This window comes from Oxyura jamaicensis, chromosome 2 (genome assembly GCF_011077185.1).
Source record: "Oxyura jamaicensis isolate SHBP4307 breed ruddy duck chromosome 2, BPBGC_Ojam_1.0, whole genome shotgun sequence".
NCBI lineage: Eukaryota > Metazoa > Chordata > Aves > Anseriformes > Anatidae > Oxyura > Oxyura jamaicensis.
This window is the reverse complement of record NC_048894.1, coordinates 20,097,838-20,118,567: the sequence shown is the minus strand read 5'-3', so window position 1 is coordinate 20,118,567 and position 20,730 is coordinate 20,097,838. Positions and strand designations below refer to the sequence as shown.

The window sequence follows — 20,730 nt, the reverse complement described above, 5'->3', positions numbered from 1 at the left end:
ACCAATATAATAACCATCAGGTTCTACAGCATTTGAGACTTCTCTGTAGGAGTGGAATAAGACTCCTTTTTCCACTTCCACTTGTTCAGTTGAGTTTTCCACCAGTGATGTCATACTTTCTAGCTGACCAGTATGTCACTGTCATCAAGGCAATCTTGGCACTTAAACTTACTGGATCTTGCTACAGTCTTGCTGGACTGAATTCATTACCAACCCTGAAAGAAGTGTTAAAGAAATGAGCTTATCAACATTTTCATTATTCTCAATCTTAACTCAAGAGGTAATGATTCTACTACTAACTCAAATATAGCCGAAAAATAAAAAGATTAAGACTGAAGAGAAGATGCATTCTCTATTTCTTTTAAACTTCCAAGGAGGTGAAAAAAATTAGAGAAATTGAAAGAAGTTTCCCCACTCCCAAGTAAGGGAATTCACAGTTCTCCATGGTAATCCTGGGTTCATTTCCATATGCTTAGCTATATTGGCACATGAAATATTTAATTTAACATGCTGATGATAATGAATTTTTACACTAAGAAAGGAGATGGGATTTGGAATTTAATGGAATCTGGTTTGAACTTTCTTGATGATAATATTTTACATTTCCACATACTTCTTAATCTCCAAGTTCCTAAACCACATTACAACTACTCCAGAATCACTGAGCTCATGACTGAAAAGAGTTTTGAGAGGTGTCAACAACAGAACTTTTTTTTTCCTTTTTTTTTTTTTTTTTTGTCCTGACTTAATTATTTCAGACATACATCTCAGTCCTTGCTTACAGAAGTTGGGTGAAAACATGTACAGCTAGTGGAAGCTGAATATTAGTGTAGCTGTGAACACTGGGACATCTCTCCAATCACTTCCTTTCTGACCATCTTCACCTTGGAGTGCCTTCACAAGGGAGATGACAAATGTAAAAATAAATAAAAAAATTGGTAGGGGAGAGGGAGGGGTTGGGTAGGGGTTGGGGGGTTGGAGAGGGTTGTATCAATCCAGTCATGCAAAAAGCAGAGGGCAATGTTCATTTCAACCCCTACAAAGCAAACAGCCCTGACATGTATATACAACATGTAGCAAATATAGCTACCTATATATATATACATATATTTCTCCATACCCAGTCTGGAGCAGGACGTGAGGGCAAATACATTACTGAGTTGTTAGTGTAGGGGAACTTGGGTAGGTAAGTAAAAAGTTGTTATAGTAAGCCATGTAATTCCAGTTTGGATAACAGCAGTCCTTAGGGATAGATTTTCAAAGCTTTAGGAATCCTGCTGACATTGATGGATTACTCTGTACTGCTCTGAAAGTCTTTCATGTTTTTGTTATACGAGAGAGTCAATTATCTGTTATCCCAAAACAGTAACCACTTGGCATGTAAGTGGAATGGTACATCATTTCAAATTTGGTCAGACACTTCCCTTGACTGTGTGTAAATTACAGTAATTGTAACATGAGAGCTTTCAGCATATATCAGGAAGGCAATGGCCTCCCTTCATGGTGTATGAATGAGTTAGATGGCTTTTTTCTTAAAAATAAATAAATAAACCTCAAACTCAAAATTCATATCAAGTGGAGGATCGATGTTAAGAAAGTTATGTTTATAAACTGTGCATTTGTCCTTCAAAAAAAATTTAGATTAATGTTGTCAGCTGAAGAGACTCTCTTAATAGCTACTATATTTCATATACAGAAGTTTATAAGTAATGAAAATCACAGATTTCTATTTTTTTTTCTTCTGTAACATTGGGATGTATCCATGTGCATGTCTAGCTTTTCACAGTCCATCAGTAAGAAAAAAAAAAAAAAAAAGTATTCATTTGTAGAACAAAACTGATAATGTAGATTTTGGAGAGTCAGTAGGGTCTGTAGCAAATGGCAATGTGAATAATGGGGGTGAGAGAGGAAGAACAGTAAACTTTCACATGCATTCACCGTACTCTTTAGTGGTACAACATTCGAAAGAAGTAAAGAGATGTGTCAGGGTTACCGGAGTTTTGCTTCATCCATTTGTATCAAGCTGCATGATTTTTCAAAAGTTCCTATGAAAATTTTGTCAATAATTGAAAACATTGCTCTTATAGTAATCCTCAATAATGCACGTAGGAAGGGGAAAAAATTGCAGAAGGAAATACTGTCTGTCTGATTCATAAAAGCAGAGCTGTAAAATGCCATGAGAGATAAAATGCTGTGATCTCACATAGGTATTTCCTTTTTACTTCAGTACAGACAGCAAAGCAAGTTGCTTTCTTGCATTCTTCTTACCTCAGGTAGAGTGTGGTGCATCTTTCTTGGTGTGTGAGAGGAAAAGTGCATTCCAGTGTCAGAACAGTCAGAATCTGTCCCCCAAGTGCCGCCACTAAGTTTAGCCATTTGCAGGAGCAGGCTGTCAATGCCACTTCCACACATCAGCAGCCTGTCTGGTGCTTACTGCAGAGTGTACCTGAATGTTTTTTAACAAGTTTGGTGAAGATGTTTGAAACATCTTCCCTTCATAGTTATGAGCAAGTGCCTCAAAATTCCTTACTTCTTTAGAAAATGAAAACCCAATTCTTAGGTATACAGTTGATGACTATGCAGATGAATAGTGTCTTAGCTTGTGAATTCTCACTCTATGGAAAATTTAATTCCTGTGCTATACATCTGGACTACAGTTATGCTAATAGAAGACGTGACAAAATGGTTTATTTGTTTTTCAGTGGAAGCAGAAAGTTTGAGCTTATAATTTAGTCATTAATAATGTATAAAATATTGTTTTCCTTTTGTGAATATTATGATCATGGCAGATGTCAGGCATCATACTACTTTACCTTCTAAATCAAACCTATTTGTTAAATATGGTGTAGAGTTTTTCTTCTTACAAGAATATTCAGGGAAGGGTAATACACATCTGCATATTCCTCTAATAATGTCCACAAATTTCTACAAAATACTAGGCTACTGTGATTGTTGTGAAAGTCTGTACAAAAGGTTTTCTTTACAAAAGGTTTTATTTTTTAAAAAAAAGTCGTTAATATGGAAATTGAAAGTGAAATTAAGCTCTCCAGTTAAAATACTACAGTATATGTACATTTGGGGTAAATGAGGTATGTGGAAGTTCTTGCATGTGAGGTAGGCTATCTCATCACAGACTGTGGGAATTTAAGGTGAAATTCAGCTACCTAGCTGTAAGTGTCTGGTAATACTTTTGGCAGTGTGGTTATGCTGGATGGTCTCTTGCTTCTCATGTAGGATACAGGTGTTCTAATATGTGTTGTACTGTATCTGCAAGACTAGAATGGTCCCAGGTTTCTCCTATGCTCAGGCAACTTCGTCTCAACCCTGGTCAGTACATGCAGTACCGTCTAGTTGTTTCTTGAACTTGCTCTAAAGTAGACTTGAAAGTATGGTGAGCTGAGCAGACAAACCTGCATTGACAACTTTTAATAGGTCTGCAGTACTAAAAGCAAGAGCTTAGAAACCTCTCTCTTAAGCGCACAGCTGTAGTGAAATATTTAACCTCTCAACTGAAGACCACCCTGCTCAGCTACCCATTTATTTGTTGAAATCTGAAGTGAGATGGCCAAGATATTTTGTTTATCTGCTTTTTTTTTTTTTTTTTTTTTTTTTCCAGATCTATCAACAACAAATTATATAAGAGAAATTAAAAATCACACATTTCTGGTCAAATGTTAAGACTCCTGCCACCACCACCTCCACCTCCTGCCACCACCACCCCTCCCCCCCCCCCAAAAAAAAAATATCTGATTTCAGGGGCAGGGGGAGTTGAGTAGTTGAATCATTTTACCCTTAAAGAGCTAAATAGAGTTGCAAATAACACCCACATCCCACATAAGAAAAAAAAAAAATCTATCAAAATAACATTTTGAAATATTTGTGAATATTGGATCAGCTGGACAGTGAGTAAATATGAAGGCAGTATATATTTTCAGAGACAGAAGATGAAAGTTATTTAGCATCTTGATCTTGCCTGGGTAGTTGCGAAGTTCTCAGAGCATCCACCTCCCTCCACCCCCCCCCCCTCCCCACCCCCTCCCCCCAGGAAAATAACAATAGCCCAGATCCTAAAGAAAGCTTCTTTGTATCTTGATGTTTTGCAAAAGTATTGACTTGTGATTTGGAATTAACTGTCCAGTCATCAAGCATCTTGATTTAAATACACTTTCTTACTGTTGGGTTACTTATATTAAAGAGCTCCCAAGGGATTCTTGTTTTGTTTTGTTTTGAGCATCACTGCACAATCAGATAAAGCAGCATTTCTGTGACTGAGTTTTGAAGAATTGTGGCTGGTGAGAACAGCTGTTAGAACCATACATTTGAATTCTTTCTACATTGCTGTACGGAATATCCTGGATATATAGAAAAATACATGCGAATAAAGCAACAGGCATATCTTTTCCAAAGTGAATAGCAATCTTTCCAAAGAGCAGTAGAAACTGGGGCAACAGCTTAACCATTTTAATACCACTATTATGCTCTCTGAAACATGAATGGTAATTTTGAAATTTAGTGTACTTTTGTGGATTTCACCCAGCCCTATGTTTTAGTAACTAAAGATTCAATTGTGTTGTATGTGAGAGCTAACATAGAAAGTGACTTAAATTGACTTCCAGTCTTGTTTTCAATCTGTTGAAACTGTGTTCTTGAGAGAAGCTGTGGTGATACAGTTTGTCCTTTAACTCCCAGCCTCTGTGATGAGCATACTGCTGTCTGGCTGTATGCTGAACAGCACACAGCTGAGCTGAACAGTATGGCTTCCACAAAGGTTGGTGCTGAATGACATGAATGTATGAAACCCTTAAAAGCTTCAAATTAGGCTTTAACCCTACCTTATCCCCTCCTTTTTTTTTTTTTTTCTTTTTTCCTTTTTTTCACTTTTACTGGACAAAAAAAAAAAAAAATCTATTGCTTTAATAAGTGCATGTTCCTGCCTGTATCAACTTAATATCAGTCATACATGTTCTTACAACTGACTGCTTTGTGATTTCAGCTGTGAGCCTTGACAGATCCCTAAGACATGTCATTAGCTGTTCAGGAATTACAGCATACATGAGTGAGTGTGGAGGCAGCTTACTTTGTTGCCCTACATAAAGTTCTGATCAACTAGAATCTATATTCACTACTATTAACTTAATTGTCCAGAACCATAACACTGTTCATCCTGATTTAGGTCCTCCCTCCTCATGTGACGTTTCAGGGCTACTGGGTCTTGGCTGTTCTTTTTTCTTGTCATCTCTTCCAGTTGAGAAGGAACAAGGGATGGGAGACAAGGGTGACGGGTGACTTACCCATCCCAGCTTCTGAACATGCACGAGAGGAAGAAATAGGCTAGGGAGAGTTTAAAGTTGCTGTAATATCTGGATCAAAATAAAATAAAAAGATATTAAAGAGTATATGCATTTATAAATATGTTGTTGGTTAATATTCCACACAAAAAGTAAACCTTTAAAAGACTAAAATACTATTTCTTTAAAAACTAACTTGAAAAAAAAAAAAAAAGTGATTATGGCACTATCTGGAGTCATGAGCCCCTAGGGGTTGGTGACAGGCATGGGATTGTAACCACTGAAGTGCTGTAGTCTAGACACAGCATTTAGTGTTTTTTGTTTGTTTGTTTGTATGTTTTTAACATTTATGATCATTTTTAGAATGTTAACATTTATGATCATTTAAAAAAAATAATTTTATGATCATTTTTAGAATATTACCATTTATGATAATTTTTAGAATTTTAGTTCTATGAACATATTAATTGTTTATGTGTATCTAAAAATGAGAAAATAAACTATATCATGTTTCATAATTACCAAAATCAAATTGTTGTTAGGTGTTTTTACACTCATTTTATTAAAATGGTTTCCATTATTTTCTTTTCAGTGGAGGGGATGGTACATAGCAGTTACTAAAAGTTATTTTGAGAATTTCTCAATGTCCTGCTACAGCAAATTGGAAACAAAATAGCTCAATAAGAATTTGCCTACTGTAATTTTTTTTGCATGACTCACTGATTTTTATTTTTTATTCTTCATCTCTTAGGTAAGGTGTTGCAGAGACTTTTACTCTTTAGAAGCTTGTCTCTTATGACAAGCCTGTCCAAGGCATTTTATAAGACTTCTGTAATGACCCCTAAATAGGCTGACAGTTTTATAGCTGTCCCCAAGTGGGAAGCTTCCTTTCAAAAGCAGAAGAATATCAAGAAAAAAGCAACAGCTCCAAGCTGACTTTTCACAAAGCCAGAAAGACTAAACGGCTTTTTGGATTAATAACAGGTTTATGGCATCCTTCTTTGCCAGGCTGTCTGTCAGTGTATGACTTTCCATTATAGGTGCTGTTAGGCACTCAGACAGAAAAGTGTAGTTTAAAAATCTTGGAGCTTAAGCTCCAAGTTGATGTGGAGACATATAAAGCCTTCTGTATACACATGAGCAAGAGTCTTCAGCTCAGTGCTTGTGTTTGAGCCCACCTGATGGCATTGAGGGTTTACAAAAACATCCTCTATGAGGTTCTAAGCAAACTGGTCTCCACACTGGCACTCAGTCTCCTGTGAAAAACCCATAGTCTGAATGAAGACTCCAGCACACACATGGACAGGCTTTCAGCAGTCTGCACAGCACTCATTGGTCTATTCTCAGAGAAGACATTGTGAGATGAAGTTCTTAATGCCAGTGCATGCAGACAAAGGATTTTCCCTTTTGTTTGATTGGGCTTCCCTCCTTCATTAGGCATGGTATTAGCTGTTCAAAATAGATTTTGCTAATGCTTGTGTAATCAACAGTAAAGTTTGCAGGCTGTCTTCATGTTCCCAATGGCCGTGCATGTGGAAGACATATGTTATGCCCATATGTATTTCCTAAGTACTTGCCACATCAGATGTTGTTGTGTTTTTTTAGTTGTAGTTTGTTTGTTTAAAAAAAAAAAAAAAAAAAAAAAAAGGTTTGTAGCTTTGTCATTGTGAAAGCAGTGAAGCAGTTTGTAAATTTTACATTTTCTCAGTAGAGATTCATACAGAACAAATGCTTTTGTTAAGGAACTGAACAGTACAGCTTATCCTTGATACAAAGCACTTATGAAATGAAATCGGTACTTTGAGCTTCAGAGAACCACTCATAACAATCAAGCTTTCTAAGCAGCAGCCACTATATATATCCTCTGCAAGACTTTCATGCAGTAGTTTTCATGGTGCCTATCTACTGAAATTAGAGCTTTTGCTTTTTGAGAGGCCATTTCAAATGACTCATTCCTCTGGGCTTTTCAGGTATCTGATCCTATAAACCGGTAAAATTTCATCACTGCTATGCTATGATTATAATTACAGTGCTTTGTGTTAAAATGCAGTTAGATGGAAGCAGCATGTTAAATGTCTTCCCCATTTTCTCTCATCTTAATCTTTCCATTACAACCCCATTTCAGCACTGATGGTCTTTTCCCAAACTGCCTCATGTCCTTGGGGCCACATTCTCTGTATTCTGCTTGTATCCTTGTCACCCCTGTCTCATTCAGTACCTTTCTAAAGAAAATACACGAGACAATTCAATTGCAACACCATACACATATGCTTCCACTGCCTTGGTAGCACAAAGCATGACCATAGATATCTTTCACCCCTTCCAGAGTCCAACATCAGTTGTCACTTCTGTGATCCCCTTTGTACTGCTTTTAGGTAGTGGCAACTACTAATGTCCAGAATTGTAATATCAATTTTCTAACAAAAATTCAAAATTATTCAGAGGGAGTAACAAGCATTAAATATGAGAGAGAAACAAGCATTAATTGTGGTTGGATACAAGTTGTTCTGAGGAAGCTGGTTTTGTTGTCTGCATGCTAGACAGTCTTGTTGCTAGTTTGTTTTGATAGAAAGGGTGTTCCTTTTTTCTTCTGTGAAATGAATTGCCAGAACTGCTTTTCTTCATTAGGGAAATACTTTTAATTGCTAGGTCATTTCCTTCCTCTAAATTCCCCAAGCTATATTTTATTATATTTGTTCTCTCCCTGAAAAAAATGGTCTATTTTTAATATGTAATTGCCTTTTTTCTCTTTCCAGGGTTTCCATTTTACTCTAGAAATGCAGCTTTTAGAAAACATAATTGTCTGATTAATTTCATAAGCCATTTATCTATAAATGCTCATGTTATATTCAGAGTTAAAGATGACTTTCTGAACATAGTATTTGGTGATGAATTTCCTCAGTACTAATTTTTGGAGCAAATACCAGAAGCACTTTTATTTAATTAAAAATTATGCCTAGTCTGTGATTTTTAGCAATATTTAAGTAATAATGAATTTTGTTAAAAATTAAATACCACTTCTTTGTTTTACAGTGATAAAATTAGCTGTCTATAAATATAACCCCATATCCTTCAGAATTTCTTCATTGTGTGTTGACTGAATGGAAATCTGACAATACGATTTCAATAAACTCAACAAATAGTGAACATCAAGAATTTAAAGAAGGCTAGATCTTCAGTTGTGCTGAGCTTTTATGAATAGTGTATGCATGCAGCATGCATGAGAAAAATCAGTTGTAGTGGGGAAAATATGGTAATATACTCAAGGTGTCATCAGACAATATCTCTTTAGAAAAATGTAAGAAATTATTTTTCTTTACAGTCTATAGTAAGCTAGCCTCAAGTAAAAATAAATAAATAAATAAATAGTTTTCCCTAAAGGCTAGAGTTAAGAGAAAGTTTCTAATAAATTTTCCCCTTAAACTCTGAAAGGCTGACAACAGTAATCCCCATAGTTGGTGCAAAGTCTTTAGAAAAATCCATTGCTTTAAAGACTGTATTTGTCAATAGGATATAGGTGATTCTTATTTTATATATATGCAGTACTTAGGCTGGACTGTGCTTTTAGATAAGCAATGCAAAATAATTCTCATTTCCCAAGAATACCCAGAAAACAACAACAACAAGGAAAAAAAAAAAAAAAAACTTGTGTTCAACAGTCAGCTCTTTAGATATTTTTTCTGCTGTTTCTTAAAGCAGTTATGGGCATGTGGGCCTGTCTTCTGTTTTCTCTGCCTTTTCTTTCCTCTGGTAATATGTTTCTACTTCATTACAAGATGATGTAATTTTATTTTTTTAATTAAATCTTAATTCTCTTCTATTTAATTCTACCTATCTGTAGAACTCTCTGTGTCATATAGCCATAAAATTATTTTTTTAATAATTTATTTCCTTACATGCAAATCCAGCATAATTTCTAAAACATTTTTCTTTCTTAGAATATATGCAGTTGAAGAAATATATTATGAAGCAGGTACAATCAACCAAACCCCTTAAACAAGTCTGATGGAATGAAAAGTCAAAGGTGTCTTAAAGCATTACTCTATCACTGGGAAACTTATGGAAGAATCCAATGATTTCATTTCTGTAGTAATGCATGTTCAAAACTACAAAGGCAATGACTTGAAATACAGTCATGGTTCCTCACTGTATTAAGAACTCATGAGCTGCTCAGGCTAACATTATTATTTAGCTGCATGTTCCTTTTTCTAGTTATATAGTAAATTTGCAGATAGTAGAAGAAATAGGATGCAATATAGATATATTTAATGTTTCATTCATAAAATACATCTGCATGAAGGTATGAATCTTTTCCAAAGAGCAAGATTTTTTTTCTTTTTATCATCCAAGTAAAAGTGAATTTGCTTAATTCCAGAATTATTCCAGGTTATTTTACTTGAATTAAAACAGTAAATGAAATATTTTTTAATGCCAGATTTAGTAGCTATTTATATATGAGTCATTCCTCATACACAGAGAAAGATGATTGAGCTGAGGGCTATAATTTAAGTATTTGACTTGCAAGATGAAGAGTTTTCTTTAAGCATGGATCAAAATTTCATTTAAAGCAGTCTTACAGAGCAATCAGCTAGGCTCAGGCTTAGATCTATCTGGTTGTGGAGGGAGTGGCTTAGCTACTAGTAATTAACTGGAGTACCTTGCTTTTATTAGTTATAAAAAACTGGAGATGAAAAAAATGTATATATCTGTTCATAGTTTAAACATTGCATGTTTACCTGAAACAAGCTGTTTGGGTAATTATTTCTTTGTCTATTGGGGCTCTTTCCTTGAGACTTTGCAGTGCTTCAAATGTAACTTTTAATTTCTATGGAAACACTGTCAGAATGATAAGTTAGACTGGGAAAATATGTTGTCAAAACCTTTTCGTTTACTGTACCTCCTTTGTATACATGACAGTAGTAACGGCTTCTGTTGACCATTAAAGAAGAAAATAATTTGGTAAGGTGGCTGGCTTTTCTGTCATCTTCCTGACAGTATAGTTTTAATTATGTTTATTTGTATGACTAACCAACGGCTGCTGAGGTTGTTAAAAGTTGTTTCAAAAGTGTCACTGAGATTTACTGGGCATCTTGGCATATAAAGTACAACAAAAGAAAACCTCAAGCAGAAAACAACCTGATCCTTTCTGCAGCAGTTTAAGTAAAATGCATCAGTAATGTTGTTAATGCAGAATGATTTCCAGCTGAAATGGGATTTGTGGTCAATTTATTTAACCTAGAATATGAACCAGTTTATGTAAAACATAAGGAATTGCCAAATATGTTTTCAACTTAGGACCACAACAGTAGGAATGGGTTGTGTATGTCCTTGGGAGTGGGTTGTGTTGAGGGGCTGTCAGGTCTGCATGGCAGCATGGCCTGTACTGAAGGGAGTCCTATGCTGTTTGCTGGGTATAGGAGGTGTAGCAAAGGGATTTTCCATCATGGAGAGAATTCTAAATTCTAAGTCTACGTATTCCATTTTCTATGCCACTGTTTATTTTCTAATTTTATTACAATTTAAAACACTTTCATTTAGATTTCTGCTATTTTGCTGTTTTACAAGTGTCTGCTTCTCAGTACAGTATTTCTTGTAGCTATTTAGCAAAAAGCTATCAGTGTTGTTGATATAAATATGTCACAGTTAAAAACTTTGGACAAGTAAAGGAAGACTTTAAAGATGAAATCTGAGGTTGCATCTCTAACCTCAGACCAAGTGCCTTTGTTTCCTTTCACAGTCTTAGATGCTATCTGGAAAGGTAGAGACCACCACAGCTCTTGGGAATCAGTATGGTCTGTATGATTGTCTCTACCTTTCTGTTGATTCCTAAGATATTGGAAATGAATAGCTCAGATAAAACATGTTTTTTTCTTTCTAACCTACATTTATTTTTCTTCAGCAGTCATAGTTGGCAATAACCAGTGCTGAAATAATTTTCTGCATTCATATTAATTATTAAGGAGAATTATTGTCCTGCATGTCTGCTCAAATATAAAAAATAGATCTCAGGCAAATCTCATTCTACTTTGGCCACTATTATTATTTCTTTTCTTGCTTGTAAGCCACCTTTTTCCCTGTATGGACAACTTTTGTTGTTGTTGTTGTTGTTGTTTTGTTTTGTTTTTAATAAAAAAGAGTTTTACATTGGCTTACTTTGTAAACTACTTTTCTCCACAGAAGTGTACCCTACAAGAATAAAGAAAAAGTGCTATTCCTACATCCATTCTTGTATAGCTTTCTTCAACTTGTCCATTAGTGGTATTTTTTAAAAATTAGATGTTTAGCCTTTCATATAGAGACTACTTCTTAAGTAGTTTGCACAATCTCAGCACAAACAAACTTTGACATTGATAGAAATTTTTGGAAACTCCTATACCTGAATTTTTAAACATGCAATTAGTTTTGAATAATCAGATTTCAAAAATTAATTTCTTTATGTGCTAAATAATGGGTAGTGATTTATATGATTTTGAGTGTAAACATTGCAGTAGAATGTCATACAGAGTATTTTGAGTGTTGGTATCTCAGCTTTGTCATCCAAAATAAACAGACATTGCCAAGACTCTGACTGTTATCTGAACCATGAACACAATTACTGAACTAGATATCTACAAGCTGCAGAATTTGATGGACCGCTAGCACAGTCTCACACAACACATGTAGGATTCATGCATTTTTACCTCTGAATTTGCTGTGATGTGGGCATGACAGCAACTACTGTCTCTTTAAAGAATGCAAGAACTAGGAAGATTTCTTTCCGCAAATACGTATGTGCTGATCTCTCCCTGAATAGCAAATGTACGATAAAATAGTGTTCTGGAGATTTAAAATGAAGCACCCTTGTAAGACTATAACTATTGGAAATTTTATGGATGTTTTCTTATCAGATATTCTAATAAATTATGTTTATAAATGTTAAAAAGTACAAGTATTTTTAAAGTCTTGGCTCTGAGTACTGCTCCTCACTTTGCTATGGCATGGTAGTTGTTACATGAACTTACTGTTCATCTTGCCTTGAAAGCCATCACACATTTTTGCCATAGATTTTACTGATGTGGTTAGAGGCACTGTATGGTTAGGATTTGAGGATAGAGAAAAAATATGATTATAATATAAGATGATTGCACGAGGTGACTATTTGCCTTGCTAAATGCTTGCGGTTGGAGGAAGAGCTGTCTTCTGCAACACAATTGCAGTTTGTATTTTTGTTGACTGTTGACTTGCAATTTTGCCTTTCTGCTGCTCCCAGGAGTAACAGAACTCAGTATTACAAGTGTGAGTTTTATATAAAACTAAGATTTACCTTCCATTCTAATCTGTATTTTGCTATGTTTTTCTCCCCATGTCAGGAGGATACAGATCATAATTATTATACTTCAAGGACATATGGCCCATATGACTCTACTAGCCGGGATTTGTGGGTCAATATAGACCAAATGGAGAAAGACAAAGTAAAGATCCATGGGATCCTCTCCAATACCCATCGGCAAGCAGCAGTAAGTTGTTATGCTTTTTCTTCTTTGACTGACATGGATTTATTTTTATTTTTATTTTTATTTCTATTTTAGTAAGTACTGTTGGCTCTCCAGTGAGTGATATAACAGTACTTACTAAATATTTTGAGTACTGTTCACAAAGCTGCATCTTTGAATTTTAGTTAAGCTATGAAATTCAAATGATTCCACGTTGCCTTTTTTGTACCTGATATAACAGTCCTTCGGAGATGTCTTTACAGATATATTTAAAATGTATTTCTGTTTTTAATGTTAGATCTCAAACTATCAAACAGTACTACTGTTGTAGTACTTGCATTGTTAAAGTGAGAAGAAATTTTGTCAATGACATCAATAACAATAGAACAGGATTGAGGATTAAGCTGCTGAAGTTTTAAGCCTTCCATGAAGTGTATCTGTGTTTCCAGTTCAATTTTGTATGAAATGTCATACTAACTTTTTCTTTTGGGAGAACGATAAAAATCTTTATGTCATAAAGCAACAGAAGCGATAGATGTGATTGCAGTTTCAGGCTAACAGCAAATAAATATTATTAAGAGTGTAAATAACCATTTTGTTTAACTTATTGTTACCTGGTAAAACAGGTATGAAAATATGGGATTCCTTACATATATAACTGAATACAATATGATTTACAAGTTATGTTCTCATATCTGATCTGTGGCTAACAGTGCGTGCAAAGAAGAGCCAATACTAACACAAATTAAATGTAAAAAATTACAAATCAGAACTGTGGTTTGTGAGATTCTTATTTCACTAACTTAGCTCCAACAAAAAGTTGGATTATGCCAGTTTAAAAAATGAAGCAATACAAAATAAAATAAAGCTAACGTTTTACTTAAAGTTGTACAGTTTGTTGAGTTGTATGTGTTGTGTTTTTTTGTTTATGAGATGAAAAGGTGTTTAACAGCTTTAAAGCTGAGAGAAAATCTATGTTAAATTGTTAAATTCCTCTTTTCTCTCAGTTTATCTGTTATTTCCCTGGCACCAGCCAGGTGACTGGCTCAGAGGAATGTCAGTGGCAGCAAGAAGAGATACACTGGTATTTAGCTCAAAATGCATTAAAAAAAAAAAGTGGGGTGATAAATCTGCTACATTTGACTAACAGAGAGTCCAAACCATAAAATACCTTCCTTATAGCCAAAAAGACTTTAAGTAGCCAATAAAAATACAGAGGGTTCAGGCAGTTGTATATCTTTTGGGTAGATTTAATAAAGCAAAGTATTGTCTATTTTCTTAGCACAGTTTGTTTCTAATGAGAAAAAATTCCAAGAGTACCTAAAAGTAAGAACCTATACTTTCTGCCTTGCCTTCTTCACCTGGGATTCTGGTGCTCTGTGTTGAGAGAGAATGGAAACATGCAAAAACTAATAGAGCAGTTAAAATAACTATATAAGTTGAAACACACAAACACACACACACAAAAAAAGAAAAAATAATTTATTCGTCTTGGAAGATAAATATTAGTGAAATTCCTTTAAGAAATTTTAACCTGTTGAAGATGTCTCCTTCCACTCTCTCTTTCTAAACATTACCGTTTCTAGTTGGGTCTATGAAGTTCTACATTTTAAAATGTCGGTTCCAAAAGGGATATTTTGCTGAAGTTATTGAAACAGAGGTTTAAAATGAATTAATGTTTCTAGGCTGGGTATGGGATCAATGTGGAGCATGGCAGGCTCCTGAACATGAGAGCTTCAACTTGCTCTCCCCAAGTGAAGTGGTTTAAGACATTTCCATTTATCATTATCTGCCCACTCTGTCTTTCCTGCCAGCTCTAGTAGAGAAGGCAGTGAACCAAATATAACATTCATCTGACATTCATCTCTATTCATAGTTACCAAACTATCTTGATCTGTGAACTAGATTGGCTGCAGACGTGTCTACATGCCATTTTAAAGAACCCTTCTTCAGCAATTTATTTCATATCTGTTCTGAAGGCTGAAAGATTGTCAACTAGTTTTATCCCATAAGACTTTATATTTTATGTTTTTATAGTAAATTTCATGAATGTATCTGAACGTACAACAATAATGTGTTTTACATGACTAAGTTATTTTTAAAGAAGATAAATTTTATCAACTGTTTATATATTTTACAGGAAAATTTCTCTGCTTTTAGTAACATCTTCTTAATCCACTCTCCATTGAATTTCCTTAATTCAGAAAGAATTAAGAAAAAAATCAAAATAGTTATTTTAATCAATTAGAGATTCTAATATTGAATCTAGAAGAAAAATAAGTGTTCTATGGATTTATTGATCTATTCTTTTTTTTTTTTTTTCAGACATTCAAGGTGATTTTTTGGGGGGTAGAAAAAAAAATGCAAAACTGTATAACATCTGTAGCTTCAAAAAAACTGTATAACATCTGTAGTCTTAGTAGATCATACATTACTAAGTAGCCCTGTCTTCCCTTCTCATCCATAAATATAAACTTTACTGTGCAAAATGTCTTTTAAAGAGTCATGTTCTTCTGTGACTTGTAGATTAAAGTGCTGATAATTTCTTTAAGATTACTTTCAAATTTGATAGGAGAACAAGGAGTTAAATTACTAAAGATTAAGTAGTAATGCGTTTTTCTTATAAGGTCAGGGAGTCTTTGAATGCTAAAAATTTTTAACTGAATTTGTGTCTTTCTTCATTCAGAAGTATTTAATCCTATGAGCTTCCACAAACCACCAGGGCTTGTTGCAGGGAAAGGAAATGAAGAGAGGATCTGTGAAGTGATTTGGCTGAGCATAACCAATGTTTGCGGAAAATAATAAACCAATATTAATGGAACAATTAAAATGTATAGCTCTATAGGATTTATATCAGTAATAGTGTTTTTTTGTTTGTTTGTTTGTTTTCAGAACATTGCTACTGTCCTCTTGACTCTATAGTAAAATTTTCAGTGTGACTTGGATGCTCAGTTTAGATGAGACATATAATATTTAATTATTTGAACACTGACTGAAATACAGGAGTAACTCATGCTTGCCGTGCTCAGTTCTCTTTCCTGTCAGTCCATTCTGTAATTTATACATGGAAAAATTATTTTTCCATAAGTAGGTCAAAAATTCCAGAATTCTTTCTGAAAAACAAGAAATGCTTTATAGTGGCAAAATTAAATAGACATTTATTTCTTGTGGTTATTTTTTTAAAAAAAATCCCCCCAAAAATAAGAAGTCTTCAATAAAATATGTAATTGTCTGTATTAAACACCTATTTCATTGTCAGAATTTAGGCCATCACTTTTTGATAGAAGTCAAAGAGATCAATATCTGGCTTGAGAGGGCATAAGATTAAAGCTTTATCTATTGCAAACATTGTAATTATCCTAATATCTGTATTACAACGATTCAGAGGACTGTGAAAGACAACTATGCCTCTTAAAAGCAGTTTAATGGTAATTCAGAAAGTTAATAGGAAAAATTGATAATATTGCATAACGGAAAGAGGGAAGGTCTGGTCAGATTTTTATTTTTTTAACAGTGTTCGTGGAAATTACGTAAGGTAGAACTAGAACATAATCTAAGTGGAATACATTCATAAACATAGCATACACATTCTCAACAGTGAAAACTTTAAAACATTAAAAAAAAAAAAGTTATTTTAACTTCATTCATGAGCTGTCTTTTGCTATGCCAATGTGATTAAAAATGTTTGGTTGTGGATACATATTTACATACATACAGAAGAGGTCATTAGAACCTACTCAATCCAATTAACACAATGCAAATGGATTTTGCATTCTAATTAAAAGTTGTTTTTTTTTTTTTTAAAAAAAAAAAAGTGCTAATAAATCCTGTCAAAATTCCGTCTTCCACTTAAGTGGAAAGAAATTTTAATTTAAAGTTCCTGTAAATCTTTCACTGTTAATTTCATGCTAAATAATTCTGTAAACATTTCTAGTGGATGTAAATATAATCCTTCCTGAGAGAAGGAGTAATAGTATATAACCCAGATATAATCTGTAAATAATAATAATAAACAAATAAAATATAAATATTTTTTTCCTTTTTCTTCTTTTCTTTCTTGCCCTTTCTTAAGTGGAGACATCAAAGCTTAGAGCCAAAGAATAGTCAACAACAAACCATCTTCAAACCAATTTTTACTGCAGTAACTCCTCTTAAATGTCAAATACCAATGAGCTGCATACTCAGTTCCTATTTAGGCTTCAGGCCATTATGCAAATTATATGCTTTTATGGGATATAACTTTAAAGCAATGAAAATACTTTTCTGGAATTTCAGCACACCTTTCTGTCATGGCTACTGATTTGTTCAGAGTTGAGACAGGTAGCACACCAGGTGATAACAGTGGGTGGTCACATTAGTCAACGAGCTGTAGGAAAGCAGTGGAATAGATGGGAAAGGAGAGAGCCATAGGCAGAAAGGGAAAATAAATGTGAATTTGAATGGTACTTTATGAAGACCTGAGGTGAGGTCTGTTCTCTAAATCTCCAAATTACTATTCTCTGCTATGAAGTCATCTGATAGTAACCTGTAGGTTGTCAGAGGATTTTTTTTTTCTTTTTGTATTTTGCTGTAGGTAGTTTAGGTAAAGCTTGCTAGTACTTCTGTTGCTTATTTTTGTATAAGTAACTTCAGCTCCTGTTTAGTATTATAAAGAGGTGTGGGAAGTTGTGTAACTCAGATTTGATGAAAAAATTGCTTTCCAGTTACATGTTTTAATCAGATAAGCACATAATTAACATCAAGAGGTCAGGGAGAGCACCTGAATCTGAAAAGACGTGTCTGAGGAGCAAACCACCCACCACCAAAACAGCTGAGCAGGGATTCTGTAAAACTGTGATATAGATGGCTCTTCTTAACAAAGATGCTTAAACTGGTTTTTGTTGTTGCTTTTTGTTTGTTTAGGAAAAAAAATCAACAAATCTTTCTTAATTTCATTCTTATAAAAGTCATAAATTCTGACTGAGAGATATCTTCTCTTTTTTTCTAAAGTCTTCAGTTATGTAGATAAACATAAAGCCTGAAAGCAGTGATACGCAGAATTGTTCCCAGTTAACTGTTGACAATTCCAAATTTAGAATAACAAGGTTCTAGTGAAAAATAAAAAGCAATTATTGAAACAGATATTTGAAGTGGAGAACACTCCTTTTTTTCTTTTTTTTTTTTTCTCTTACCTTTCTGCACAATATTGATTTTATTTTCTGGTGTTGTGCTTTTCAGAGAGTAAATCTGTCCTTCGATTTTCCATTTTATGGCCATTTTCTACGTGAAATTACAGTGGCAACTGGGGGTAAGTGGCTTTCTAACTGTTTACTTTGTGTAATTTGAGAAGAGTTTCTTGCAGGTATTTTAAATCTTTTTTCTTTCTTTTTTTTTTTTTTTTCTTCCATACATGTCAAGAGAGAAGCTGCAGTATTTCTTTAGGGAATTTTGCTTTCCACATAAAAGAAAATTACAAAATATCAATATCATGAAAATTCAAGCTCCATGAGTTTAACTGATATAAAACCTTCTCAGTAGAAGACTTTATAGCATTGTTTTCTGCCCCCAGCAATCACATTTGTGTGTGTGTATAACATCTGCACTCATGGAGACACTGCTGGAGCCAAAACAAGGGAGAAAAAAGTCAGCAGGTTTGGGCTGCATGAGGACAGGGGATTTAGTATCCAGTGATGATAAGTTCTGGTAGAAGTATGTAACATGGGTCAGAAAAGGAAAAAAGAGTGGCAGAGGGAAGCAACGTGGAGAGCGCAACTGCAGCATACTTTCATCTTTAAGATGTCCAGCAAGTCACAGACTCTGGCTTGTGGAGGTCTGCTGAGAGGTGCAATAGGGCAAGAAACATAAATAGGGGCTACTGTCACCAGGACCACTCCTGCCCTATCCCTGGTCAAGGTTTCTTCTTCTCATGCTGTGGGTGGCCAGTTGGCCAGGACCTGAGGACGTTGCACTGGAGCTCTGAACAGGGAGAGTAGAAATAAAAGGTTAGGGCAGAGCAGCAACCAGAGCCTCAATGAGAGTAGGAGCAGGAGTGCAGGCTGATGTCTGAAGTTCTGTGTTAGTATCTCCACTCTGCTACCAAAGTAGGAGAATTCAAGAGATGGACAGAGGTGAAAAAAGTCTGATATGAAATGGTTGGATTGCAGTCAAAATCACTAATAAAATAAATAATAGCAGAATTATGGGCTGACTTCAGCATTAGTTTTTTTTTTTCTTCTTGGTCAGCAATGGCATTTTGATGCTGAGAAAAACCAGATGAGCTGTGAATGACTGATTGTCATATTGGGGCTTGTCTGATTTTTAGTTGTTTTGGTGGTTGACCACTGACACCTAGCTCTGTATCCTAATGCTAGAGGAGTTGAATTTCATGTGGAGTGAACGCATGGGGTAGGATGGATCCTGCACAGCTAAAGCAGCGGCAATGGGGACAAAGTTCATTCTGTAAATGCCTGCTAATTACTACTTCTGAACTTGTTTTCTTGAAACTTTGTAAAGTTCACTCTTTCTTCAAGTAATTCTTTTTATTTGGTCACTCTTCAGGGTCATCACTTTTAATGAGGGCCTGTCACTGAAATGCTACTTTGATCAGGCTCCTCCACGTGCCCCTAAACACATTACTAGGAATAAAGTTTGGCCCTCAAGGAGAGCTGTGCAATAGCAATTTGCAAGGGAAAGAAAATTCTTTTAGTGTAGAACATTTATGGACTATTTATTTATTTATTTAAAAACAAATAATACAAGTACAACAAAGAAAACTTGCAGGTATTTAGGGTCAACCGCAGATTTGCGGAATTCTTTTATCTTGTTATTATAGTTGATGGAACTCTGAATGATAATAATTCTTCTTGTTTTGCTCTACTTTTTTGTTTTGCTTCTACTAAATACAATTGTACTGTGCTGTATTGTGGATTATTGTCAAGCTAAATAGCATTTTAACATCACTCTTTTCAATATAGGCTACTGATGTTAGTACAGAGATGCTTCTGTCCTTCATGTTACACTTCCATAATTTTCATGCTCAAAATTAAACATGAAAATGTGAGATCTAGTCAATAATCACTTTAAAAATATTACCTTAATAAAGCTCAGTAACTGTAAGTCATCCTGTCAATTCAGGACAGGATGCAACTTCTGCAACTTTAAGTCTTCCAAGCCTTTGGCAGGAAAAGATCTATTTCTGTGATAACCCTCCGATAAATGTTCCACTTAGGCTCTATTTGCAAAGTTTGTTACCACAAGTTATCTGTGGTGCAGTGTGACTTGTATCACAGAGTCACAGAACAGTTGAAGTTGGAAGGGAACCCTGGAGGCCACCTAGTCCAAACACCCTACTCAAGCAGAGGTACCTAGACCAGGTTGCCCAGGACCATGTCCAGATGGTTTTCAACGGTATCCAAGGACAGAGCTGCCAAACATCTCAGGGCAACCTGTTCCAGTGTTCCATCACCCTCACAGGAAAGAAGTTCTTCCTGATGTTTAGATGAAACTTCTTGTGTTCCAGTTTGTGCCTGTTGCCTCTTGTCCTGGCACTAGGAACCACTGAAAAGAGCCTGGCTTCATCTTTGTACCCTCCCTTCCGGCATTAACAAACATTTACAAGATCCCCCTGAGCTTTCTCTTCTCCAGTCCCCAAGGTATTCCAGTCCCTTTACTATCTTGGTAGCTCTACATTCGGCTCCTTCTAGTATGTCCACATCTCTTTTGTACTGGGGGGCCCAGAACTGGACACAGTACTCCAGGTGTGGCCTCAGCAATGCTTAGTAGAGTAGAAGCATCACCTCTCTTGACCTGCTAGTGAACTGTCCCTAAAGCAGCCAAGAATAGTGTTAGCCTAGCATTAGCAGCAAGGGCACATTGCACATTGCTGACTCACGTTCAACTCAGTGTCCACCAGGACTTATAAGTCCTTTTCTGCAGAGCTGCTTTGCAGCTGGGTGGCCCCCAGCATGTACTGGTGCCTGGGGTTTTTCCTC

General features: G+C 35.2%; 1 protein-coding gene across 2 annotated transcripts in view; it reads left to right on the top strand.

The window, feature by feature from the left end:
• Nucleotides 1-20,730, top strand: part of PLXDC2 (plexin domain containing 2) — a 276,657-nt gene that overhangs the window by 148,020 nt on the left and 107,907 nt on the right. For both annotated transcript variants that reach the window (XM_035319312.1, XM_035319311.1), the window contains 2 exons: nucleotides 12,638-12,784; nucleotides 17,978-18,047. In XM_035319312.1, the coding sequence (XP_035175203.1) occupies nucleotides 12,638-12,784; nucleotides 17,978-18,047 (217 nt within the window). The remainder of the gene's footprint in view (nucleotides 1-12,637; nucleotides 12,785-17,977; nucleotides 18,048-20,730) is intronic.